Below are 26,651 nucleotides of genomic sequence, written 5' to 3'. Positions count from 1 at the left end.
TTTTTGAGTCCTTTTTCTCCCTTCCGGGCACATACAGGAACGTGTACATTTTGTGACGAAAATGAATGGCGCATTTTACGACTCCCCTTGTTTAGGAAACTTTTAAAAACCGATGGGGTACAAGCCAAAAATGTCCAAGATTTACTAATAGTTTTGCACTTTGCACAGTCTAAAAATACGAATCACAGTCTTAACATTAGACAAATTTACTATTCTGGTGCATGGAGCTTTGTAAATTTCAAGTATTGTAAAATCCTGCGCTAGATTTACGATAGAATTCTGTCCGATTTATGATAGAATTCTGCCCAAAAATTTTTGTGTGCCAGAATTTTGCTTATGCACCAAAAATATTTTGTACACTTAATTTACACCACCTATAAGTTGGCGTAGTTGTACTGAAAAAAATGCGGCAAAATTTTGGTGCATTTTTTGAGGCATGGAGGTGTATGTAAGCCATACCCCCTTTTCTATGAAGCCCCATCTCCTTGTCGAGTGAGGCATAAAATTATTTGTTTTGTTTGTAAATCTGGCAGAAATTCCAGCTGTCGGCTGGACAAAAAGCGGTTGCATGCAACCGTTTTTTTTCTGGCCAAAACCCAACATATATGTCGGAAATCGGACGGATCAACACCGTACCTCATTGCAGTCAATGGGGATCTGGCAGTGAAGTAGAGCAAAGCCTGATCGATGAGATCCAGCAAGCGGCTTTGTGCCGAAACAGCCTGACGGATCTCAAAAAGGAGATGTGAATGAGGCCTAAGGCAAAGCATGCACGCCATTTTTTTGGTGCAATTTTTTTTTTTTAAATAACGGTTGCATTTTCAATAGTAAGCTCGCCCCAATATATTTTTCCCATGCCAGGTAATCAGGGCTAGATTTAACTATAGGCACATACGTTTAAAAACGATATAGAATTATTTTGGAGTTTGGGGTTTTGTGATGTTTCGATGTTTTTCGTTCCATGTCCAAATAGAGACTATTGGGAGCCTGTGAGGATGCGAGAACATGTGTACAATGCCAGGCATGGGGCAGTGGAGAGAAGAAGGGCAAAAAATGTGAAGGCTGTGAATTTAAGATAAAGATGGTGGATGAACTCATCAAAGGTAAATTACCGAATTGACATATTTCTATCGTTTAACCATCTGATACCGGAGCTGGACTCCTAGGACTCCTGGTAGGTCTGCTTAGGCTTTTCCTATGGTCACATTCACTGACTGCCGTGTCTCCATGCCAGCTGATGACAGAACTGAGAAATGCTCATTCCGAGATGAAAATGATGACTGCACCTATCATTACACCGTGGAAGAATCTGTGTCGGCAAACTACACCGTGCTGGTCCAGAAGAAAAAGGGTGAGAGGCACATAACAGCCTGTATCCGGGCTCTTACTTTCTGCTTTCATACTGAGGGCATATATGACCTAAACCTAAAACGATTGCTATTCAGGCTGTATGGCATGTTCCACCGACTACAAGAAGTCAAATAATAATAATTACTGACAACCTGTATTGATTGAGATTTATCAAAACTGGTATAAAGGAAAACTGGCTTAGTTGCCCATAACAACCAATCAGATTCCACCTTTTATTTTTCACAGCTACTATGAAAAATGAAAGGTGGAATCTGATTGGTTGCTATCAATTTTCCTTTACACTAGTTATGATAAATCTCCCCCATTGTGACTAAAACGCATTCATTATTCCTGAGAGCAGAAGATGAATCTGTTTGGGTGATAATCAGCAGAAGTACAAATTATTAGTGAATCAGGAGCAGTACAATGCTGACACTGTATATGACAGGAGGGAATCAGCAGGTCACTAAGGCTAGTTTCACACCTGCGGCTATCCTCTCCAGCATGCTGTTTCGGCAGAGAATGCCAGGAATCAACCATTGCGTGCAGAGGTTTTTATTCGACCGATTCCCAGCATATTTCTGCGTAATGACCAGATCTCTGCTGGAGTCGATTATAGTCAATGGGGACCAGCGGGTAGGTGGCAGTATCCAGCCATGCCGGATCCTGAAAACTCTGGCAGGCTGTCCTATGCCGGAACAGCCTGCTAGAAAGGACAGCCGTAAATGTGAAACTAGCCTAATGAGAATAGCTTCTAAAGACACTAAAATTAAAGTCTCTGTACAGTTCCCTGTGCAAGTGTAGAAGATGATGGGATTCGTTTACGTGGGCCTTCATAGGGATTTTCGCACCATAATAAGTTATGGGCTACCACCAGGCTGTGCATTCATGAGTGTGGCATGACCAATGGACCCTCACCAATCCCTAGTGTGTGGCTGATGGTAGCTTTATGGATGGCTGGTGGTCCAGGTCAGGCTGTTCACCCTCGCTTATCTTTAGTGTGTGGCTGGTGGTAGCTTTATGGATGGATTGGTAGGATCCAGGACGTTAAGGAGGGATCCACATGGGATTAGGGTCATCCTATGTCAGTTCCCTTGATAGTTTTGACGGGAATATTTTCCGCCATTTTTAGTGTTGCCTTCTCCGGGCCGATTGACTGGGATGGCAACATGGATTTGATTGGGGTTGCCAATGCTTGGGCAACCTTTATTCTATTGGTTAAAAGTTTGGCCAATGACAGTGCTGGATATTCTTATTTCTTTGCCTTGGTGACAAGGCTGTGATTGGTTATGACTTAGGGGCTTGAGGGAATAAATATGTGGGTACAACAGAAGCTGGGACTTTACCTCATCTGATGGTAGCTTTATGGGTGGATAGTCCAGGTCAAGCACTTCACCCTCGCCAAACCCTAGTGTGTAGCTGATGTTAGCTTTATGGGTGGATGATCCAGGTCAGGCTCTTCACCCTCGCCAATCCCTAGGGCATGGCTGGTAGTAGCTTTATGGATGGATAGTCCAGGTCAGGCTCTTCACCCTGGCCAATCCCTAGTGCGTGGCTGGTGGTAGCTTTATAGGTGAATGGTGGTCCAGGTGAGGCTCTTCACATTCCCTTATTGCATATCCTAGTAATATCACTTTGTATGGCAGGAAAACCTTATTTTAAATGCTTGTTCACAACTTTGCAGTCTTAAAGCTGTGTATACATTAGGCATTTCACCTGGCCGTGTTTTGTATGATGTCCACTTACAGTTGGCCTTTGATGGTTGTCGTTTTGGAAGACAGTGCCATAAGGTAAAACAGCGATTCACCGATCTCACTGCGCTGGTCTGAGCTTCCATTGATAAAATATAGAGCTGTATTTCGATATGTACGACTTTACAACGACAGGCCAACATAGCAGATTCAACAGATATCTGCATAAGTCAGAAATAGAATCTGTCACATTCACCTGCAGTAATGGCGAAAATGGTCTAAATTAGGTGTTTCAGTTGTCAACAATCTCTAGTGTATGGCCAGCTTTAATGAGTAATGTAAAAAATGAAAATCATACATCATCTAGTACATGACAAAACTTAGAACCAGCCCTGTACCTCACATAGATCCAGAGATCTCCCCATTCACTGCTCTGCTAAATTTATTTGATGCTGGCAGCTCAGAGGGCGAGTACTTTCTCAGAGGACGAGTACTTTCTCAGAGGGTGTGCCCAGTCTGCGGCAGCTGGTGGTAGTTGAAGGATGGAGCTGAGCATGTGCTTCCATCTTAGTGAGCAGGACAGAGAAGTAAGAAAAAAGCAAACAGCAGGTGGCGCTCTACGGATAGATTTCAGTGAATAACTCAGTAGCTATAATAAATTTGTAATTACATGCAATTGCAAAAGTGTTCAGATACCACCCCTTATAAGGTGGGAACACTATCGGTGCTGCTTGATCACTTGCTGTTTCCTCATCTGCCCACACTCCTCATCTAGGTTCATGATAGTATTTTAGGGATCTACATAAATAATGAAAATAGTGATTTATGTTTAATCCCTGCTCCTGGTATCACCCTCATCATTTCACGTTCACAGCATTGTTTCCTTTCTGTATCTTTAGAGTGTCCTCCCGGTGCCTTTTTATGGCTCATTCCTCTTCTCATCTTCCTGATGCTGCTCCTCGGCCTCTTATTGCTGCTCTGCTGGAAATACTGTGCCTGCTGTAAGGTAAGAACAGGGCGGTATACTTGTAACTAGAATGCACCTGCTTTGCCCGTTGTAATCCTGCAGCTCATGACCTCTTTCTTACCTGCCGCATTACCTCTTTCTAGGAACTCCAAGCATGTGGAGTCATATTGTACCTCCATTTGCTTCTGATATAATGCCATTCTGTGTGGCCCCCAGACATCGGGTCACGTGGTGGCTGCCTATATCTATTTTCCATGTCGTAAACAAGAGTGGTGCACATTACAGGAGCGGGGACTAACGGTGCACTGTGTGGCCATCTCTGAAACCCCCCAAATTGATGTCATTTGTGTGCCTTCCGCATCCGTGTGGCTGTTCCGCAAATTAGAGAACGTGTCCTATTCCTGTCCGTTTTGCAGACAAGAAGAGTCATTGCTACTGATGGGAGCGAGAAAATGGCTGTCACGGCGGATGAGCACTCAGACACACAGATAAACCAACAACCAGGCTCTAGGCGAGAAGCAGGGGAAGGGTCACCTCCTAACTAATCCCTGACCTCTCTCCCTGCACTGCTCAGCCCACATTCAGACCTTGGTGGTAGGAATGATGTGTCCCCGTGCCTGGGCTAAAACACCCTAGATTCCCTGAGATGGTGAAAAGGGGAAATAGGAGCAGCCTGCTCGCACAAAACCTGGATGGGAGAGATAACACAAACACAACGTAGACAGCAAACAACAAAAACTGAAACCACACTTATCTTTTCTGAGCTGGAACAGACAACCTTCCTTGCTTCCAAGGCCAGACTGATTTCTATAACCCGCTCAGAGCACTGGGATTGAGAGCCATTTAAACTAATGACCCTACCCAGTGCACCTGATGGGAGGCCGATCCAGCACGACTCCAAAACAAACACTAAACACGTGCTGCTATTCTGGCCGACCTCCGCACATAGTCAGAGCAGGGCATGACAATGGCTCAGTTGTTCTTCTAAATCCCACAGAAATGAATGAAGTATTCTGGGAGTTGTAGTTTCTGAATAGCTGGAATGCTGGAGGTTGCTGATCCCTGCCTTAAAGGGTTGGATTTAATAGTTCTGAAATTAGTTCAGTTTACATGAATGCTACACCATACTACACTGCAGATGTAGCAGAGATGAACTTGCTTTCGACTCATTTGTGCACCAATATAACTCTGGGTTAGGGTCATGTATATGGAAACTGTATGTTACCAGGTTTGTGCCCTGGTCACTTCATTGTCCCTGTATTTCAGAAATTAATCATGACTTGTGTTTTTTGCAGGCGTGTCTGGCTCTGTTGCCCTGCTGTGGACGAGGTAATGGGCGATATTTATATGTATATATGTATGTATGTATATTGTACACAAAGGAGGATTACAATAGGGATTTTTGGGTCGGCCGCCGTAGGCCTGATACTGCTGAGGGGCCCGGGGCGACCATCAATATTCCTGGGCAAACATCCAGGGCTTGGGCCCCAAATGTGCTGCCCAAGTGCATTGCGTTGGAGTACCATGGCGGGGTATGGGAGCCCATGACTCCCGTCCCTGCCGTTCACTCTCATAGGCAACAAGCCTCTAGACCTGAACCCTATGAGGCCATAGAGCAGCGCAGACAAGGATGTCATTGCAACTGCCTGCGTTAGGATGTTGGCGGTGAGATGATGTCATCGTGACTGCCCGCGCTGGGAATTGGCAACACAGGCCTCAGGTCTGCATTTTAGTATACTTTGTTTTTGTCGTGGGGCCGAAGCTTGAGAAACAGCCCCTTTGGGCCACTTAATCCGCCCGATTTACATCAATTCTGCTATACGCCACAAATATTTGTCATGTAATGTATTAATGTTCTATTATTGTAATTACCCCTTTACATGATACATGCCAGGAGGACAGATATATTATAGTGTAGGTTCAGCTTTCCAGCTCTGTTATTGGATCGTTCCTGTTCCTGAAGGGTGTAACTAAGGGAATTAAAGTATATACAGTGTATGCTCCGTAGTAGCATAAGTGTAGGTAATATATAGGAGAATGATTGAATTCATCCATGACCGAGCAGAACTAATCAGTATTATGTCATCCGCAGGTCGCGCTGTAGGATTTAAGGAGGACCACTACATGCTGCGCCAAAGTCTGATGTCGTCTGACTACTTGAACACTCCGCTAGTACGAAACGGAAACCTCAAAGGCGGAGACACTGTTAGATGGAAGATCACAAACAACGTCCACCGTCCAGCTCCATCACCAGGGGATCTAAATCCTAAAGAGCTAGGTACAAAAATTAAATTGAAGGCTCTACAGTGATATATATTGTGACACAGTAAAGGGCGTTGTCTGGGAAAACGGGTATTTTCCTACAGCGTGTGCTGCTGCGCTGACTTGCAGCCAGGTGGGGTCAAACACCGGACTGGATTTTCAGTGCCGATCCGGGGTTTGGCAACACCTAGCTGCCTTTAAAAGACAGCTGGGCTCAGAAGAAGGAATCTCTGTGTTGGGATCTGAGGCTTGTGCCGGGGTGGAGGGCTGAGACCCTTGTGAGGGGAAACAGGCAGACTAAAGCCTGCTGATGGACTTTTCGTGGCAGAACAGCCCGTCTAGGGTGAACTAACACCAATACTGCAAAGTGACTTTTTGTTTTGTGAACTTGCTAATGTGTGAATAAGCACTGAACCTTTTGATTTAAGAACTGGTTTGTGCCTCTATACTGCGTCCGCTTATCCTGTCTATCAGAGCGAATCCAGAGCGAATCCCCACTATATATATATATATATATATATATATATATATACACACACACCCTGGTGAGCCAAAAGTCTCAGGACACCGCTTTTTCAGAAACAAAAGGGAAAATGAAATATCTGAATACCCTGAATACCTCAGCAAGTAATGGGTGAGGGGGCCTAACTTAGGCTATGTTCTGAACGTGGCTACCATTTTGAAAGCTGCCATAAAGGGCAATTTTTTTCCAATGGGAAGGGGGTCATGTAGCATATCAAAGAAGACATTTTCTCTGAAATCGATTGCCACAATAAGATTTGCAATATCTCTTGTGGTTCAAAAGTTTTCAACAACAAAAGTTGCAACAACCAGGAACCAGTGATGGCCAGTTCGCCCGCGAACACATGCGAGCTGCCATCTTAACTCACAAGTCCGGCGATGCACAGGTAAGTCCTTACCTGTGCGCGAGCCGGTCTGAAATGAAATGCGGTCACCGGGAGCAGGCAGTTCTGAGAACAGCCGCCGGGGGCCTTCATCGGGCTGTTCTTAGAACTGCCTGCACCCAGAGACCGAATTTCATTTCAGACCAGCTCGCGCACAGGCACAGGTAAGGACTTACCTGTGCATCGCCGGACTTATGAGTTAAGATGGCAGCTCGCATGTGTTTGCGGGCAAACACGGAGAACTGGCCATCACTGCTAGGAACGTTCCCTGTGATGCACAGCTATTTGACAGATCAATTTGTTGCACCTGATGCTGAACACAGAACTTCGAACTTTGAAGTTGCAAATCTGATTGTGGAAATCGATTTCTAATAAAATTATTTCTTCTAAGATATGCGGCATGACCCACTTCCCATTGGAAAAATGTGCCCCTTATGGTGGCTTTCAAGATGGCAGACATGTTCCAGAGATAACCTAAAATATAGACCCCCCCTCTCCCAATGAAAGGGTGTCCTGAGACTTTTGACTCACCCTGTACATATAAAATGTGTTCATTATTTATTATTATTGGTAATAATTATATATATATATATATATATATATATATGTGTGTATATATATATGTGTGTGTGAAAGGGGATGAAATTCTATCAATGACTTCTGAAAAATAATCCCCATTTCATTTTGTAGTCCCATATGGTGTCTCACTACGGTTGGCTCGACTTTTCACTGAAAACCTGTCCAAGCCTCAGTCGCGGGAATGTGATCTACTACGCAGAGAAGTAGAAGATACGGTGAGTTGGGAGTTAAATGAAGACACTGAATAGCCATTATAATCAGCGGCAAAGCTATAGGGCAGTGATGGCAAACCTTTTAGAGACCGAGTGCCCAAACTGCACCCCAAAACCCACATATTTATCACAAAGTGCCAACATGGAAATTTCCCCTGAATACTACAGTCCAGTATAGTATATCTTCCATGTACTTTTCGCTATAAAAGCCTGTTTACACTCAGTGCGCTGCCTGTGGTGTTCATAGTACGCCTGCGCTGATGAATGGCAGGAAAAGTCTAAGGCCTCCTGCACATGACTGTAGGTGTCCCGTTGCCATATTGAGGACCGCATTTGCGGATCCGCAATACATGGACACCGCTCCACGTGCATTCCGCATCACGGATGCGGACGCTTTCACTTTAATGGGTCCGCCAAATCCGGAGATGCGGAATGGTGCGGAACGGAAGCACAGAACGGAACCCTACGGAGAGGTTCCATGGGGTTTCATCCCGTACTTCCGTTCCGAAAAAAGATAGAACATGTCCTATCTTTTTGCAGATCGTGGACCCATTAAAGTGAATGGGTCCGTGATCCACTGCGGCTGCCCCATGGTCAGTGTTCTTGCATTGCGGCCCGCAGCACGGCCACGGGGTTCGTGTGCAGGAGGCCTAAGGCATATTGGTACACCATAGACTTTTCCAGGGTGCAAGTGCCCACAGAGAGGGCTCTGAGTGCCGCCTCTGGCACCCGTGCCATAGGTTCGCCATCACTGCTATAGGAGGTGCAGATGTAGGAGTCGCTACTATGTCTAGGATCCTGAGGGGATTCAAATACCCCTCTGCCACATAAGAATACATCATCATACCTCATGCACATGGCCATTGCTGTATTGCGGCCTGCAAACAGCGGGTCCGCAATATGCGGGCACCGGCCGTTGTCTCTCCGCATCACGGATGCGGACCTATTCACTTGAATGGGTCCGCAATCCAGAGCTGCTGTGCGGAACGGAGGCATGGAAGCACTACGGAGTGCTTCCGTTGTGTTTCTGTCCGTTCCCCTGCACTAGAACATGTTCTATTTTTTTGCAGTGCGGACGGATGCCTGGGCACTGGGGACTTCAAATTGCGGTCCTTAATGCACGGAACGGCCGTGTGCATGAGGCCTTATAGAAAGCACATTGCAGGTGGGGAGCCGGTTACAGATCTCTCACTGGGGCCCAGGGTCTTCGAGTTATACCTCCTATTATAAACACACATACTTTGTTTCAACTTGTTCATACTAAAAAGCTAAGAATATATCGCATCAGAAATAATAGACACTTCATTTTTATGGGGAGAGGTCACCAGGAACCTTGGTCAGGAAATCTGGATACCATAATTCCCATTTTTTATCCTTCCCAGCTGAACGAGGTTTACAAGGTCATCCCAGGCACTCACAAGGTGAAGCAGACCACATTCCGGTAAGACGTCCACTGTTCCACAAAATCATCTCCTCCCAAAATATACTACAACATAAATACAATATACAGTGAAACTTCTCCAAAAGATGACTTCATTGAGAAGAACACCCCGGATCCAGGTTTTCAATCCCCTTCTATCCTACCTATATTGGCCTACTGTTTTATTGGACCACCAAAGACCATTTTCATTTTGGGTGGCATTCTCAGTGCATTACAGTCTATTACAAATATACAATATTAAATTTACTCTTCTGTTTGCTTCTCCTCGCAGGCTGCAGTCCAACGCTGGCAAAAGGTACAATACTTACACTTATAATTTTGTGAAATTGTGTTGCCATATAAAAAAAGTATTGAACATCTCATGCTTTAAGGCAGGGAAGCTCAACCTGCGGCCCTCCAGCTGTTGTAAAACTACAACTCCCACCATGCCCTGCTGTAGGCTGTCTGGGCATACTGGGAGTTGTAGTTTTGCAACATCTGGGCCACAGGTTGGGCATCCTTGCTTTAAGGGGTTGCCTGGGAAATGAATATATGACCAGTGCTGGTCTAACTTCGAGGACTCCAACAATTAAAGATCTAAAGCCCTTTCATTGTTTATCCATGCACAGTGCCATCTACACCAGTGTGGCTGTGTGTGGTACTGCAGACAGTTTAGTCAAGTGAGTCGGGCTGAGCTTCTGATTTATGGGAGTCCATACATATGCATGCTCAGTTTGCCTAAGTGTGCATTTGTTCTCAGGGGTGAGAGGAGACACCTTATGTAGTAGTTTGAGAAGAAAGTATTGGGCATGTTGAGATTCAACATGATTAAAGGCCCAAAGCATTAAATAATAAACAATAAGCATATGATCGGATCCGTTCAGAACGGATCCGATCAAGCGCAAGTGTGAAAGTAGCCTTAAATGGTCAGCAAGTCCTGCCAAAATTGGTCTTAGTCTAATGTGTAGGCCACCTTCGTTTGACATCTTTATATCACGTCCTTCAGGCAGGACCATACAATCGCAGACACTGTATTAATGGCTCCAAGAGAAGCTGAACCCGAAATTGTAAAAGTCACAGAAAAACACGTCTCCCAAGAAGCTTTCCAGGACTTGAAGGTCACCCCAGGCTATTACACAGTCACGTCTGACAGAGGTAAAAACTAAGGTCCTCTACGTTCTACTTTTGCTTTGTGCCATTACATTTTCTGATCTCTGGAGCCCCCTGTGTTTACTGTAGATGCCCACGGCCTGGTGGAATTCCAAGAGGGGGTGGAAATGGTGGATGTGCGAGTTCCCCTCTTCATCCGACCAGAAGATGATGATGAGAAGCAGCTACTTGTGGAAGCTCTAGATGTTCCCACAGGAGCAGCCCATTTGGGACGCAAAAATGTCAACATCACAATCATCAAAGATCAAGGTGGGATACCAGTCATGATGTGCACAGTATCATATAAAAATCACTCGGCTCTCATGGACCTGTTTGCTAAACTTTATTTAAACTATCGTTTTGCCTTTGAACACCATTTACACTGCATTCCGGGAGCGTCCTTGTTTCCTACCATAGATTACTGTACAGTCGTGGCTAAAAGTTTTGAGAATTACATAAATATTGGAAACGGGAAAAGTTGCTGCTTAAGTTTTTATAATAGCAATTTGCATATACTCCAGAATGTTATGAAGAGTGATCAGATGAATTGCATAGTCCTTCTTTGCCATGAAAATTAACATTGCTGTCATTAAAGGACCTGCTGAGATCATTTCAGTAATCGTCTTGTTAACTCAGGTGAGAATGTTGACGAGCACAAGGCTGGAGATCATTATGTCAGGCTGATTGGGTTAAAATGGCAGACTTGACCTGTTAAAAGGAGGGTGATGCTTGAAATCATTGTTTTTCCATTGTTAACCATGGTGACCTGCAAAGAAACGCGTGCAGCCATCATTGGGTTGCATATAAATGACTTCACAGGCAAGGATATTGTGGCTACTAAGATTGCACCTCAAGCAATAATTTATAGGATAATCAAGAACTTCAATGAAAGAGGTTCAGTTCTTGTTAAGAAGGATTCAGGGCGTCCAAGAAAGTCCAGCAAGGGCCAGGATCGTCTCCTAAAGAGGATTCAGCTGCAGGATCGGAGTGCCACCAGTGCAGAGCTTGCTCAGGAATGGCAGCAAGCAGGTGTGAGCGCATCTGCACGCACAGTGAGGCGAAGACTTTTGGAAGATTGCCTGGTGTCAAGAAGGGCAGCAAAGAAGCCACTTCTCTCCAAAAATCAGGGACAGATTGATCTTCTGCAGAAAATTTGGTGAATGGACTGCTGAGGACTGGGGCAAAGTCATATTCTCCCATGAAGCCTCTTTCCAATTGTTTGGGGCTTCAGGAAAAAGGCTTTTCCGGAGAAGAAAAGGTGAGCGCTACCATCAGTCCTCTGTCATGCCAACAGTGAAGCATCCTGAGACCATTCATGTGTGGGGTTGCTTCTCATCCAAGGGAGTGGGCTCACTCACAATTTTGCCCAAAAACACAGCTATGAATAAAGAATGGCACCAAAACACCCTCCAACAGCAACTTCTTCCAACAATCCAACAACAGTTTGGTGAAGAACAATGCATTTTCCAGCACGATGGAGCACGGTGCCATAAGGCAAAAGTGATAACTAAGTGGCTCGGGGACCAAAACGTTGATATTTTGGTTCCATGGCCTGGAAACTCCCCAGATCTTAATCCCATTGAGAACTTGTGGTCAATCCTCAAGAGGCGGGTGGACAAAAAACCCCCACTAATTCTGACAAACTCCAAGAAGTGATTATGAAAGAATGGGTTGCTATCAGTCAGGAATTGGCCCAGAAGTTGATTGAGAGCATGCCCAGTCGAATTGCAGAGGTCCTGAAAAAGAAGGGCCAACACTGCAAATACTGACTCTTTGCATAAATGTCATGTAATTGTCGATAAAAGCCTTTGAAACGTATGAAGTGCGTGTAATTATATTCCACTACATCACAGAAACAACTGAAACAAAGATCTAAAAGCAGTTTAGCAGCAAACTTTGTGAAAACTAATATTTGTGTCATTCTCAAAACTTTTGGCCACGACTGTACAGCAAGTCTGTGTTCACATATGCCTGATTTGTTGCAAATTGTCGGGTCCAGATTCTGTCTTGTAAATATTCATTAAAAGTACAATGCAAATGAAAAGAATTCTCAAAAACTTACCAAAAATGTGGAGTGAATTGTGGATTTAATGCCACAGCATGAGAGTTTTGGCTAAATTTCATCCATTATATATTGTCATGGGAAACATTTGAGCCAAAATCTGTTAATATGTGCAGATCTATTTGCAGATTTTTCAAGGTACCAAAGTGGGAAAAAGAAATTACATGTTTTAACCAGTGTAAAAATACAAATCGCTAGAGAAAGCTCATTATAGGCACTGAACAAGCAGGAGATGATGGGATGGTTCTGGAATTCATTAATATCTCTATGTTCTCTCATAGCTAAGAGCGTTGTGACCTTTGTGAAGCCAGCTTTCACCTACAGCCGCCAGGACCAATTTGCTCGTGTTCCTCTTTCACGCGAAATTTTACAGAGTGGCAAGACTCAGGTGACCTATCGTACCCAGGACCTGACAGCTCGTGACGGAAAGGTAGGCACAGATCTGGTGGACTACTGCATGACTAGCTTGTGAATGCTCATAAAAAGAGGACGTAATGGCGTAGAGCCGGAGGAGGCTCATCCACGCCTTGCTATACTGGGCTATAATAGGAAAAGTTAAGACAGGGCCAAGCAGGAGGCAGTAGAAAAGTTACTTAGAACATAACATCCTACATGAGCAAATATATCCTTTAAGGGTGGACACCTCTTATGATGTCACAGTAGCTGTCTGAACACCATTTGTGATGTCACGGCAGTCACAGAAACTGAAAGCCTTTATCTGACTGAGGCCGCTTATGATGTCACAGCACCCTTGTGATGTCACAGCAGGTTTTTTGACTAAAAAATACTTGTGATGTCACAGCAGGTTACTTGACTAAAAAATACTTGTGAGGTCACAGTAGCTTCCTTGACTAAAATAAGTTATGATCTCACAGCAGGATACCAGTATGAAAATCACTTGTGATATCACAGCGGTGTACCTTACTTCAACACACACATGTGATGTCACAGAATTTGAATCCCCACTAGTGGAGTCATGCTAGCATAAATGACTAAACCCACTTGTGATATCACACTTAGCTGATTGAAACATTCTTTGTGATTTCACAGCAGTTTGTGATGTCAGAGAAACCATTAGCCTTTACCTTACTGAAGCCATTAGTGATGTCATAGCAGGTTACCTAAAACCATTTGTAATGTCAAACTTGCTTACCTGACTGAAACCCACTTCGGATGTGGCCCACCTGATTTATACCTACCTGTGATGTCAGAGCAGCTTACCTGATTAAAACCTAATTGGCCAGGACTGTCTTAGATTTTCAGAGACAATCCCAGCAAACTTGGCTTGTCCCACCTGAAATTGGTGTGGTTAATGCAAACCCCACCCAGAAGTGGGCATTCTGGGCAGTTTTAGGAATGCCAGGGGCTTAAATGCCCCAAATTTACCAACAGAGGTGTTGGTAAGTATGCAATAGTTTTACTGACTGAAACAGTCTTGTGATGTCATTATAGATGTCATAGTAGCTTACCCAGGGGAAAACACCTACAACTTTGCAAAACTCTCTTGGTCTCCCTGATTTCCAAGTACTAAGGTAGCAGAATTCCTGTATCTGGTAGCTGTGAACGTCCACTTTGACAGTATATCCCACAGTGCATTTTTACATCAAGGTACATTCCTTGGTTTGACAGAAAACATCAGATTGTGACCTTGAGATTTCCACATTTTATGTATAGAGAGCTACAAAGATAAAAACTGCTTGTGCATACCATTAAGGTAGACCGTGCTATGGGGCCCCTAGACAGAGAACGTCTGCAGGTCCTACAAAGAAGAATTATGGAAAGGAACACGTTCTCAGGTGGTTAGGGATATAGTGGTGTTCACCAGTAGAAGTAAGGAGCCACCTTTCCTCTAGGTGCGTCCCTGATCTTTGTGGTGGGTACTAGATATGTATAAAAAAAATAAGCAAATAATGCAACATGTGGCTGGTAAATCAATAGGTATGTACCAGCCACATGTTGATGTTAAGTTTGATCCCTCACTTTCATTGTAATTTTCCCCCTATCGTTATTTTAGGATTATGCTTTCACAGAAGGTGAAGTTACATTCCAGGGAGATGAAACTCAGTCACAAATCTTGGTTCCTCTCCTCGACCGATCCGAGATGGATACCTTGTTGGAAAACAGGCAGATTAAACAATTCCTGTTGGAACTGAGCAATCCAAAATATGGTGCCAAGATTGGCAAGTACCCACAATGTACCATCACCATTGATGACAGTGCCGGTGAGTTACTGACATCTTCTAGACAATGATGAAACTGGCATTACTGAACATTGGCATTGACCTGCTTGTCCAATTCATTTATCAGATGTTGTACCAAAAGTAATGACACAACAGGCTCTCCAATCTCCTCGCGGAACGTTAGGAGCCCCCATTAACCTGAATGCTCAGGCTATTAGTGCTAGAAAAATCCGGCTCAACTGGGTTCCCCCACCTGGAGGAAAAGTCGCTGGGTACAGAGTAAGTGTCTTTTTATCATCCTTTTGAGTTATCTCCAAAATGTCCTTCTTCATAGGATCCTTGGCACCAGTAGGTACGTATCGTGCACATTAGGCTAAGTATATAAGTTTGCATATATTTAGCACTTGCTGTTGGGCTGTATTGTCCAGTTGCAAATGGGGATGCTACTCACTAAACCTGATATGCTTATGGTTACGGTTACTTTACGGATGATTGCTGGAGCTTTTGTAGTGTTCCCCAATTGACTGTGGATCCAGAGAGACAGTTCTAGGAAAAACCATAACTGTGTTATTGTGTAGGTTCGGTACTGGATTCAAGGAGACTCAGAGTCTGATGCTACTGTGATAGACACCAAGACGCCTTCTACAGAGCTAGTCAACTTATATCCATACTGTGACTACGAAACAAGAGTGTGTGCCTATGACATGCATGATGAGGGCCCTTATACCGACATTGTGACATGTCAGACCCTTGAGGATGGTGAGTATGCTGATCCACGGCTTTGACCATGTGATAAGTGATCTACCATAAGACGCTTCTCTAATATATACAGCGCTAACCTAGCCCCAGTCCTAGATATTTGTCAAGGCCATGGGCCTAACAATGTAGTGATGGGTTCCTGTGGCATAGCAATAAGTGGTGTCGAGGTTGCTTTCCGTCCCTTGTGGACCCAGTCCTGACTGTGGACACATCACTGCTGAGACCAATGAATGGTTGCAGCGCTGCATTTGATGGTGGACACGTCCACACTTCCGGTCAACCTCTTTAACGATAAGTCTACACATATTGGCATGTGTATCATATGGATCTTGCTGAGTATTCATCATAGGGTTCTACCTTTTTACTGGATCCATGGTGAATAAGCAAAAAAATCTGCTTGTTACACATGAAAATCCAAACCAGGAATTGATATGCTGCAGATTTTAAAATCTCCATCACAGGTCAAATTCCACATGGAAAACGATGGCAGCAGGTGGACGAGATTTTTAAAATTTCATTCTCCTACCTGGTTGTAATGACCACGGGCGTAGCTATAGGGGGTGCAGAGGTAGCAGCCGCTACCGGGCCCAGGAGCCTGAGGGGCCCAAAGACCCTTGTGCTGCATAAGAAGACACCAGTATAATAGAAAGTGCATGCTGGTCAAGTTACACCTCTGGCTAGAGGGAAGGGGCTAGGTCAAGAATTTGGCATGGGGGGTGCCGTTTCAATTTTTGCCTTGGACGGCACAAAGGTTTGTGCGTCCCTGCCCCTGGCCACAAAGCACTGAGGGAAGGGGGGCCCAAGCTGAACTCTTGCACTAGGGCCCATGAGCCTTTAGCTACGCCCCTGGTAATGACTGTAGGTAGGGACAGACACAGACCGTGAGCCCTAACCTAGAACCCAGCCCACTTTCCCTACCTACTTGCAGTGCAAGCCCTAGGTAGCAAGACTGCAACTGGTCAAAAGTCCCTACGCTACTAAGGTGCAGAGATAAAACACCAAGAGATAAACGACACAAAGACAGTGTCATATGTAAATGGGTCAGAACCTGGAGGACAACACAGTACAAAAACAAGAGACAGAAAGTGGTCAAAAGACGAGACAAAGTCAGGACCAAATGGGATGCAGTACAAATCACGAGAGACAGAGTAGTCACAGGATGAGCCGAGGTCAAAGACACAAGCAATCCGAATCAGCACAGGAACAAGAAGCACGAACCTAGCTAGCGAGCCAAAACAAGACTTGTATATGGCCAGAAAGAAGCTTAAATAGATCACAGTCCCTAAATTAGCACCTGATAGGTGCTCCATTAGTCAAAAACACTAGCACATAGGAATAGAGCAGCTGAGCAACCAACTGCTAGTCTTCTACATCAAATCAAATCCACAGCAATTCCATCTCATATGGACTTACCCTAAGGACTCTTGCACGTGATCTGTTACCTGTTTTGCGGTCCCAAAATTGATTAAAACCCCATACACTGTATGCTGTTCTGGAATTTTGGTGCAGATTTCTCCACTGAAATTCTACAATTAGTACACAATGTATGAATCCAGCCCTAAACTTCAGCTTTGTCCACTTGTGATCCAGTACACAAGGTGTCAAAGAGTTACAACTACAGTAATGAAAATGTATTCCCTACCCATCCAAAAATGATGTGCTACTTGGTCCTTTCTTGTCTTCCATAGTTCCAAGTGAACCGGGCCGTCTAGCCTTTAACGTGATTTCCAGCACAGTGACACAACTAAGCTGGGCAGAGCCTGCTGAGACCAATGGCAATATCACTGCTTACGAAGTTAACTATGGCATGGTGAACGAGGACAATAGTAAGTAGATCACCAGCTATTCACCATCATGATGCCTTGTTCTCCTCCTTCAATGTAGCTCTGCCAGGAACTTTGTTCTTGAGTTGAACATCCTAATTTTTTTTTAATAAAGGTGGAAATAACAACCTCTTCTAGTTAATTGTTTCCTTAAAATAAGTCAGAAGAGCAAACTAAAGTCTCTACCCAAATGATTTTGGGTGATATTGGAAAAGCCTACTGTAAAAATGACATGGCATGGGTATTGTCAGGTTATTCTACCTTAGCAATCTTTTTTTCCCAAACTGAGCATCTATCCCCAAACAACAACATAAGATCATTAGTGATTATGTTGGCCTCAGCAGCCATTTTATAAAAAAAACGTGTGAAACATGAAAACTTCATAGATGAGCAAGGTCCTTGAAGCCCAAAAATTTGGGGGCAATCTACCCAACTCCACCCAAGCTTACCTCTACCAAATCACAATGCATTATATATATCTCCAAAAAATGAGGCAGCACTCCAAAATGGTGACCCAATTTATTCCCAAGGCAATGTTTCAGCCCACACAATGAGGCCTATATAGTATATTTATATATTATTAGTCATTTTTACTCACAAGGTTTTTGTAATGCACAGTTAGGCTTAAAGGGTCACTCAACTTTTAAAAAAAACGATTGATATGTCATAGAGACATATCAAAAGTTTTGATCTGTGATGATTTGAGTCTTAAGACCCACATCCATCGCTATAACGAGGAGAGAGAAGCGTTTGCATATATTGCTCTCTCTCCTCTCTGCTCGAGATGGACTTAATAGAAAGTCTATGCGCCAATCTTGATTTCATCTCCGGCAACGAGGAGAGAGGGAGCGCTATGTGATTACTTCTCTCTCTTCTTTTATGTTCATTTTTATTTCGTTGTCTTTTTGGTAGAACCCATTGGACCTATGAAGAAGGTTCTAATCAATGATCCAAAGAAACGAATGGTCCTCATTGAAAACCTGAGGGAATCTCAACCCTACCGGTATACTGTTAAAGCTTGTAATAGAGCAGGCTGGGGCCCAGAAAGAGATGCCACCATGAACTTGGCCACCCAGCCAACTCGCCCAATGTCCAGTAAGTCATCGCCCAGACTGAAATGACTCAGTGGTGAATGAATTAGAAATATAGGTGGATATTATTTTGTTTATAACGCGCTTTCATTTGGCTCTGTTACTGGTCTCTTGCAGTTCCATTTATTCCAGACATCCCGATCATTGATGCAGAAGGCGTAGAAGAATACGACAGCTATCTGATGTACAGTACAGATGTCCTTCGATCCCCAGTGGGAAGCAAAAGGCCCAGTGTGTCTGATGAATCAGGTAAGAAAAGAAGCAAGGTCTTCATCTCCTCATTCATGACACCATTCATAGTGGGAAGGGTAGATTATTAAAAGAGCATCTGATGACGATGATGTCTCAGCCCATTGCCAGGCCAGACATTGAGCCGGGATCCATTGTTACGTTCTACAGGCTTAGTCTGTTGGCTGTTAGCACCATCCACACTGTCCCATAAATTCCAACACCTCCCCCCTTCCCACCACCCCCATCTTCCTTAGTATATACCCCCCCATCTAAGTCACCCCTGTCCCTTGAAGGCAAGCACTGGAAATTCATCCCTCTCCTGGGGTCTGAAATGGATCTGCGCCAGGTCACATGGAAGCTTCCTGTAGAAGTCATCCCTCGTCTGTCAGTCAGCAGTGCCATGTCCACGGACACTGAGAGTCTTCAGGATCAGATGGACCAGTCCAGTTCTCTGAAGAGGAAGGGCACCATGCGGGCAACTGCAGAAGGTGACAACAAGATGGTGGGGAAGGGGGGTCCACTACTGTATGTTTTCCTCCTCCCTCCCCCTATCAGTGTATAGTGCTAACAGCCTTCAGCTGCATGATTGTCTTCTCTTCACTCTTATATGTGTTTGGTGTGGTGGAGCAGTCCGTGGATGGAGAGGCTATTCAATAAATGCTTGGAAAATGCTTTTCTGGTTATGGCCTTGCCCCTAGACGTATACTTTTTTATTGGTCTGGACTGTATGGCGTAAAAAAAAGAAAACTGCATGCTTAAAGAAATGTAAAAAAAAGAAATAAAAAAATTTGCATTTAGATAAAAAAATATATATTAAGAAATTGTCAATCCATTTATCTCATACCGGAACTGAATATGAAATAATAAGGTGCAATATGAATGTGAACCACAAGATGGCAGCATACACCATACTATCCACACTAGTGAAAGGGCATTATTATTCATGCCTATGCTAGAGACACCTACCTGTCTATGTTGAAGCTTTTGAAGTGAAAACTATTTCAAGAGGCAGTTTTTAAAGGAAAAACACCTAAATAAGACACTTCAAAAGGATCTTTAGGTGATGTGCAGAGGATCCAGATGTGGTGGGCAAAGCATGTTGTGGAAATGACTTAATCTAGAGACGGCCCTCGCCGCAATGCCTTCATAATAATAGGTGGTGTAGGAGCACCAAACAGCGCCACTGTCGTCCATGGGCTGTGTCTGGTATTGCAGCTCACCTTAATGAAATTAATGAGGCTGAGCTGTAATACCAGACAACCGTATTTTTCATCCGTGCACTGTTCACATAGCGCTCTGACCCATTTAGTTCTATGGGGCCATGCAAACGTCTGTATTTTTTTGGTGGATCCGTGTGGCCACATGTCCTATTCTGGTCCGCATTGTGGACGAGAATAGCTATTTCTATTGACGGGAGTGAGAAAAACATGGAATGCATATGGAAGCCTTTGGAGATACAGTAGAGTCCTCTGCACTATTATGTACCACCCTAAAGACTGCTGGCAGCAAGCGGTCCTCCGTTCAGAGTTCCCCCTTATTTGGGAAGAATTGGCAAGTGTGGTTTAGGGCTCATGTACACAACCGTATGTATTTTGCGTTTCGCAAAAAATTACGGATGACATTGGTGTGACGTCCATGTTGCATCAGTTTTTTTTTGCAGACCCATTGTAACCATGCCCGTCCTTGTCTGCAAAACGGACAAGAATAGGACATGTTCTATTTTTTTTTTTTTTTTTTATGGAACATGGAACGGACATGTGGGCATTACAGTTTTTTTTTGCAAGCCCTGTTGAAATGTATGGTTCCGTATATGGACCTGAAAAAAATAAATAAAAATGGAACAGAAATGGAAGAAAAATGCGTTTGTGTGCATAAGTGACATTTTAATATCAGAAAGCACCAGGTCTAATATCACGTATAATGTGTTGATCTTGTTTTTAGAGCACCTGATTAATGGGCGCATGGACTTTTCATACCCCGGCTCAATGAACAGTCTAACGCGGACAGTCACTGGCTACCAGCAGCTCAGCCCCCACGTCCAGCAGGACTCCTACAGGTTTGGCAGCACCAGCTCCCAGCACATGACCACCATTACAGGACACAGTAAGTGTTGGCTTCGGACATATAGGCACCTAATGGATGTATGCGTGTTCTTTATCCTCACATGTGGTCAATGTGGATATAGGAGAGCATGCACATTAGATGGATGCTGGCCGAACCCGGGTTGGCCGATTAAAAACCTTTGACACTCCAGATGTGGTAAAACTACAACTCCCAGCATGCTCCATTCTCTTCTATGGGAATTCTGAAAACAGCTAAGCAAGCGTGCATGCTGGGAGTCGTAGTTTCACCACAGCTGGAGTGCCAAAGGTTGCTGATCGATGATCTAATGTGTATGGGGGCATCACCACTCTTCTGGATGGCAGATGTCGGGGTAAGATGGATGCTGGCTTTCAACATACCTGATATTTTGTTCTTACAGGGGATAAAGAGATGTCTGGCGTCATCTTATTCCACACTCCCCATTGAGTAGACATGCATGCTCTGCTGAGCAGAGCATGTACAGGTCCTTCTAAAAAAAATTGCATATTGTGATAAAGTTCATTATTTTCTGTAATGTACTGATAAACATTAGACTTTCATATATTTTAGATTCATTACACACAACTGAAGTAGTTCAAGCCTTTTATTGTTTTAATATTGATGATTTTGGCATACAGCTCATGAAAACCCAAATTTCCTATCTCAAAAAATTAGCATATTTCATCCGACCAATAAAAGAAAAGTGTTTTTAATGCAAAAAAAGTCAACCTTCAAATAATTATGTTCAGTTATGCACTCAATACTTGGTCGGGAATCCTTTTGCAGAAATCCCTGCTTCAATGCGGCGTGGCATGGAGGCAATCAGCCTGTGGCACTGCTGAGGTGTTATGGAGGCCCAGGAGGCTTCGATAGCGGCCTTAAGCTCATCCAGAGTGTTGGGTCTTGCGTCTCTCAACTTTCTCTTCCCAATATCCCACAGATTCTCTATGGGGTTCAGGTCAGGAGAGTTGGCAGGCCAATTGAGCCCAGTAATACCATGGTCAGTAAACCATTTACCAGTGGTTTTGGCACTGTGAGCAGGTGCCAGGTCGTGCTGAAAAATGAAATCTTCATCTCCATAAAGCTTTTCAGCAGATGGCAGCATGAAGTGCTCCAAAATCTCCTGATAGCGGCTGCATTGACCCTGCCCTTGATAAAACACAGTGGACCAACACCAGCAGCTGACATGGCACCCCAGACCATCACTGACTATGGGTACTTGACACTGGACTTGAGGCATTTTGGCATTTCCCTCTCCCCAGTCTTCCTCCAGACTCTGGCACCTTGATTTCCGAATGACATGCAAAATTTGCTTTCATCCGAAAAAAGTACTTTGGACCACTGAGCAACAGTCCAGTGCTGCTTCTCTGTAGCCCAGGTCAGGCGCTTCTGCCGCTGTTTCTGGTTCAAAAGTGGCTTGACCTGGGGAATGCGGCACCTGTAGCCCATTTCCTGCACACGCCTGTACACGGTGGCTCTGGATGTTTCTACTCCAGACTCAGTCCACTGCTTCCGCAGGTCCCCCAAGGTCTGGAATCGGTCCTTCTCCACAATCTTCCTCAGGGTCCGGTCACCTCTTCTCGTTGTGCAGCGTTTTCTGCCACACTTTTTCCTTCCCACAGACTTCCCACTGAGGGGCCTTGATACAGCACTCTGGGAACAGCCTATTCGTTCAGAAATTTCTTTCTGTGTCTTACCCTCTTGCTTGAGGGTGTCAATGATGGCCTTCTGGACAGCAGTCAGGTCGGCAGTCTTACCCATGATTGCGGTTTTGAGTAATGAACCAGGCTGGGAGTTTTTAAAAGCCTCAGGAATCTTTTGCAGGTGTTTAGAGTTAATGAGTTAATTAGTTGATTCAGATGATTAGGTTAATAGCTCGTTTAGAGAACCTTTTCATGATATGCAAATTTTTTTAGATAGGAAATTTGGGTTTTCATGAGCTGTATGCCAAAATCATCAATATTAAAACAATAAAAGGCTTGAACTACTTCAGTTGGTGTGTAATGAATCTAAAATATATGAAAGTCTAATGTTTATCAGTACATTACAGAAAATAATGAACTTTATCACAATATGCTAATTTTTGGAGAAGGACCTGTATGTGTATGAGAGGTCTGGAACCAGAGTTCCACCAACAGCTATCTACGGTGTATGGCAGGCATCCTCAAACTGCGGCCCTCCAGCTGTTGTAAAACCACAACGCGCTGCTGTAGGCTGATACCTGTAGGCTGTTCGGGCATGCTGGGAGTTGTTGTTTTGCAACAGCCGGAGGGCCACAGTTTGAGGATGCCTGGTGTATGGCCAGATGTTCATCAGCCTTAAAGGGAATCGGTTACCAGCTCCCCCCCCCCCATCTATCCATTTGCAAAGACACATAGCTGTGGTTCAACCCATTAAAACGCAGTTTTTCTTTTGTTGACCTGAGGCTCCGTTCGCAAGTTATGATACTTTTTCTTAATATGTAAACTAGGTATTTGGAGCAATGAGGGCGTCACCTTTGCTCTTGTTGCACCAAAGCTCCACTCATTTCTGTGACTAGCCCCTCCCTCACTGCTTTGATCGACAGGAACAAGCAGTGGTAACGCAGCGAGAGGGAGGGGCTGGCCACAGAAAGGAGCGAAGCTTGAGTGCAACAAGAACAATGGTAACGCCCTTGTTGCCCCAAAGGCTTAATTTGCATATTAAGAAAAAGTATTATAACTCAGGAACGGAGCCTCGGATCAACAGCGTATTAATCAGGAGAACCACAGCTGTGCGTCTATGCAGAGTTGGATAGGGAGGAACCTGGTGACATTCCTTTTAAAGCAGTTATCCCATTAAAATGATATATCACCTATCCACAGGATATTAGTTCGCAGGTCTGACCATGAATCTGAGAACGAGGGGTCCCCAAGTCCCCTCTTATGGACAGACGCTAAATAGTTTTTGTAGGATAACCACTTTGGTAATCTTACAATGCTGAAACGCACAAATTCCACGCATGTCCCTCCTGTCCTTATCTCTCTCTTATCAGTCCATATTTCTACGATTTCTGGTCCTCCAACCCTTTCTCACGATCTCCTGCTGTCTCTTTTCCCTGTCCTGGTGGAGGGTTTCTGCATCCGATGCAGGAGTACCCCGGGAGACGCCTCGCTGGGGCAAAGGTGAAGGGCTACCACAGCAACAGTGCCAGCCGAGACACAATAATTATGGCTGACGGTCCTAGAAGGATGCACGCGGTGATAGGTATCATGGAAACATGTCACGCTCTTCGATCATTGCTTTCCATGGACGCTTCATCCCACCTTCCTTTTCAATTCTGGACCAATGGCTGAAAACGATTGTGCTGCGTTATGGCGTAATCCTAAGTGCCAACACTACAGCCTAAAGGGCTGGTTAGAGGAAGGGTGGCATGAGTGGTTTACACCAGGAGGATTACTGAATGCCACACAATCTACGTCAGCATGTGATGACCGCAGTGCATGAATCGCTTTCCCACAGCCCATATCAGACAGGTGTAAGGTCAAGAGCATTCGCCCAAAATGAAAACGGTGTCCGATTTGTCCTCCTTTGTCAAGTTTTAGAAAGGATGGGTGACAACTAATATGCCCTGGGTAGCGTCAGCACCAGGAAAACCTGGGCAGATGCCAAGGACCACTGGACTTGGGGTGGCCATGGTAAATGTGGTCTACCCTAGTCCAACTGAGGACGTGGAAGATAGGGGTCCGCAACCTCACCTAGGTTCACAAATACCACGAGGAGGACGTGCTGGAGAATTAAGGCAGATCTGCCATGCAGGACTTCTGGAAAGCTTTACTAATTGTCACACAGCTTTCCCAGAATCAGATATCACTAAGCTAAGTATAGGACATAAGAGGACAAATCATGGGCAAGGGCATCTGTCAGCAGGTTTGTACCTATGACACTGACTGATCTGTTACATGTGCGCCTGGCAGCTGAAGACATCTGTGTTGGTCCCATGTTCATATGTGTCCTCATTGCAGAGATGAAAAATGTTAAAATTTATGCAAATGAGCCTCTAGGAGCAACAGGAGCGTTGCCCTTACACCTAGAGGCTCCGCTCTCTCTGTAACTGTCGCATCCTCTGCTCTTTGATTAACAAGGACAAGACGTGATTATGTTTTCACTGCCTGGTCCTGTCAATTAAAGTGGAGAGGGCATGGCAGTTGCAGAGAGAGCAGAGCCTCCAGGTGTAATGGTAACGCCCCCGTTGCTCCTCGAGGCTAATTTGCATATATTAAAACCACATTTTTCTCAGCAATGCAGGTACATGTGAACACAGAACCAACGGGTGAATAAGGGGCCTATAGGTACGTTTGAGTTATGCACCGGGAGCTTTCCTGACGTGTACGGCAAACGTGGTGTATAAGCAGCCTTCTTATGTTACTAGGCATTACCTACCTGTCTGATGATGAATGGGTTAACCCGCCTGCCAGCTCATAATCTTCCAAGCATGCTCAGCTAATGCCCCTTATTTCATAGCCAGGGACTCCGTTTATTGTTGAAGTCTCTGGGCTTAAAGGGGTTAACTCCACCTCGCTGTAACCATTTATGCATGAGGGTCTAGTGTATGCTCCGCTCTGCATAAGACGCGCATGTTCAAGGTCGGGGGGCTCAGATCAGCAAAAGGGACGCTCGGAGGACACGTGTTCGGACGTACGGTTGGATACGTATACGAAAATCCTGGAAGGCCTTCGATCTGAACAAGTGCCCGATGCTGTGCTTATGCATTACACTCGTCCTCAGCATGTGGGTGGACAAGTGGCCATCAAGCTTTGTGGATGTCCAAGCTTAGAGAATACCAATATCTGATCTTAATAACTCTCTGACATCTGTACAGGCACATCAGGACAAAGCAGATTGGGCCTGCCTCCAATGATGAGCACCGGCAGAGGACGCACTCACTCAGAAGACGTGCGTGATGCCCTCAGCAGCTTAGATGTGGCCATACAAGGTGGGGGCGAGATCTAATAAATGTCCTGTTCCAGGCTCGCCAATCCCTAATGTTAACCTAAATTTGCCTATTGTTCCTAAAGATTCGCGCCTGTCACCCGGAATCCCTGACACCCCCACCCGCTTAGTGTTCTCAGCACTGGGGCCTACATCCTTGAAGGTCAGCTGGCATGAGCCACAATGTGAACGTGAGGTGCTGGGGTACAAGGTGCAATATCAACTGCTCAATGGAGGTATGTGACATGGAAGAGTGGGAATAATAGGAGGAATATACGGTAGGATGGAGGAGATATATATATGACTATGGCTTTCCTTCCAGGTGACTCACGAACAATCGACATCCCAAATCCCCGGGAGAACTCTGTGGTGGTAGAAGATTTACTCCCTAATCACTCATACATGTTCCGGGTTAAAGCACATAGCGAAGAGGGATGGGGACCGGAGCGGGAAGGAGTGATCACCATCGAGTCGCAAGTGGACCCACAGAGTCCTCTCAGCCCCGTACCAGGTACCCGCTGCCACATCACATAATAAGACTACGTTATTTTCTATTATATAATGTGACGTTATAATGCTACTAATCAATTCTACCAAGTTCATTGGATACATCTTAAAAATCCCAACCAAAGAGCTCTACAATAGGCTTAACCCTAACAGTTCACCTCTCCTGACATGTCTGCTTTAACAAATACTTGCATTCCCCATTAAATATCAATTATGAAGCATCTTTTCTTCGAACTCGGAGTTGTGCCTCTTTTATCCCACCTAGAAGTGTGTAAACAAATTGAACGCTGGGTGCGCCTATTCCCATGTAAGTCAGTGTGTTCCAACACAGCATGGCAGTGTTAGCAATTATCGGACAGTCAGTGTAAAGACGTGTCCTGTGGACAATGGGAATGGCAACACCCCCTTTATTCATACAATTTCCAATAGGA

At 44.7% G+C, this 26,651-nt stretch overlaps 1 protein-coding gene across 4 annotated transcripts in view; it reads left to right on the top strand.

The window, feature by feature from the left end:
- The window catches only part of ITGB4 (integrin subunit beta 4), a 67,867-nt gene that overhangs the window by 37,689 nt on the left and 3,527 nt on the right, over positions 1-26,651 (top strand). The window contains exons 16-38 of one of the 4 annotated variants that reach the window (XM_044300309.1): positions 974-1,103; positions 1,235-1,351; positions 3,941-4,047; positions 5,304-5,337; positions 6,101-6,286; positions 7,866-7,969; positions 9,349-9,407; positions 9,679-9,702; positions 10,393-10,541; positions 10,626-10,805; positions 12,879-13,027; positions 14,612-14,819; positions 14,905-15,056; positions 15,356-15,536; positions 17,225-17,362; positions 18,272-18,454; positions 18,568-18,699; positions 18,975-19,169; positions 20,623-20,784; positions 23,848-23,988; positions 25,604-25,717; positions 25,800-25,949; positions 26,036-26,224. In XM_044300309.1, the coding sequence (XP_044156244.1) occupies positions 974-1,103; positions 1,235-1,351; positions 3,941-4,047; positions 5,304-5,337; positions 6,101-6,286; positions 7,866-7,969; positions 9,349-9,407; positions 9,679-9,702; positions 10,393-10,541; positions 10,626-10,805; positions 12,879-13,027; positions 14,612-14,819; positions 14,905-15,056; positions 15,356-15,536; positions 17,225-17,362; positions 18,272-18,454; positions 18,568-18,699; positions 18,975-19,169; positions 20,623-20,784; positions 23,848-23,988; positions 25,604-25,717; positions 25,800-25,949; positions 26,036-26,224 (3,184 nt within the window). The remainder of the gene's footprint in view (positions 1-973; positions 1,104-1,234; positions 1,352-3,940; positions 4,048-5,303; positions 5,338-6,100; positions 6,287-7,865; positions 7,970-9,348; positions 9,408-9,678; positions 9,703-10,392; positions 10,542-10,625; positions 10,806-12,878; positions 13,028-14,611; positions 14,820-14,904; positions 15,057-15,355; positions 15,537-17,224; positions 17,363-18,271; positions 18,455-18,567; positions 18,700-18,974; positions 19,170-20,622; positions 20,785-23,847; positions 23,989-25,603; positions 25,718-25,799; positions 25,950-26,035; positions 26,225-26,651) is intronic. The other 3 variants (XM_044300311.1, XM_044300310.1, XM_044300312.1) reach the window with 3 other exon arrangements.

The sequence above is a fragment of the Bufo gargarizans genome, chromosome 6 (genome assembly GCF_014858855.1).
Source record: "Bufo gargarizans isolate SCDJY-AF-19 chromosome 6, ASM1485885v1, whole genome shotgun sequence".
Taxonomy (NCBI): Eukaryota; Metazoa; Chordata; class Amphibia; order Anura; family Bufonidae; genus Bufo; species Bufo gargarizans.
Note: the sequence above shows the minus strand (reverse complement) of the source record. Positions and strands in the feature narration are given on the sequence as shown.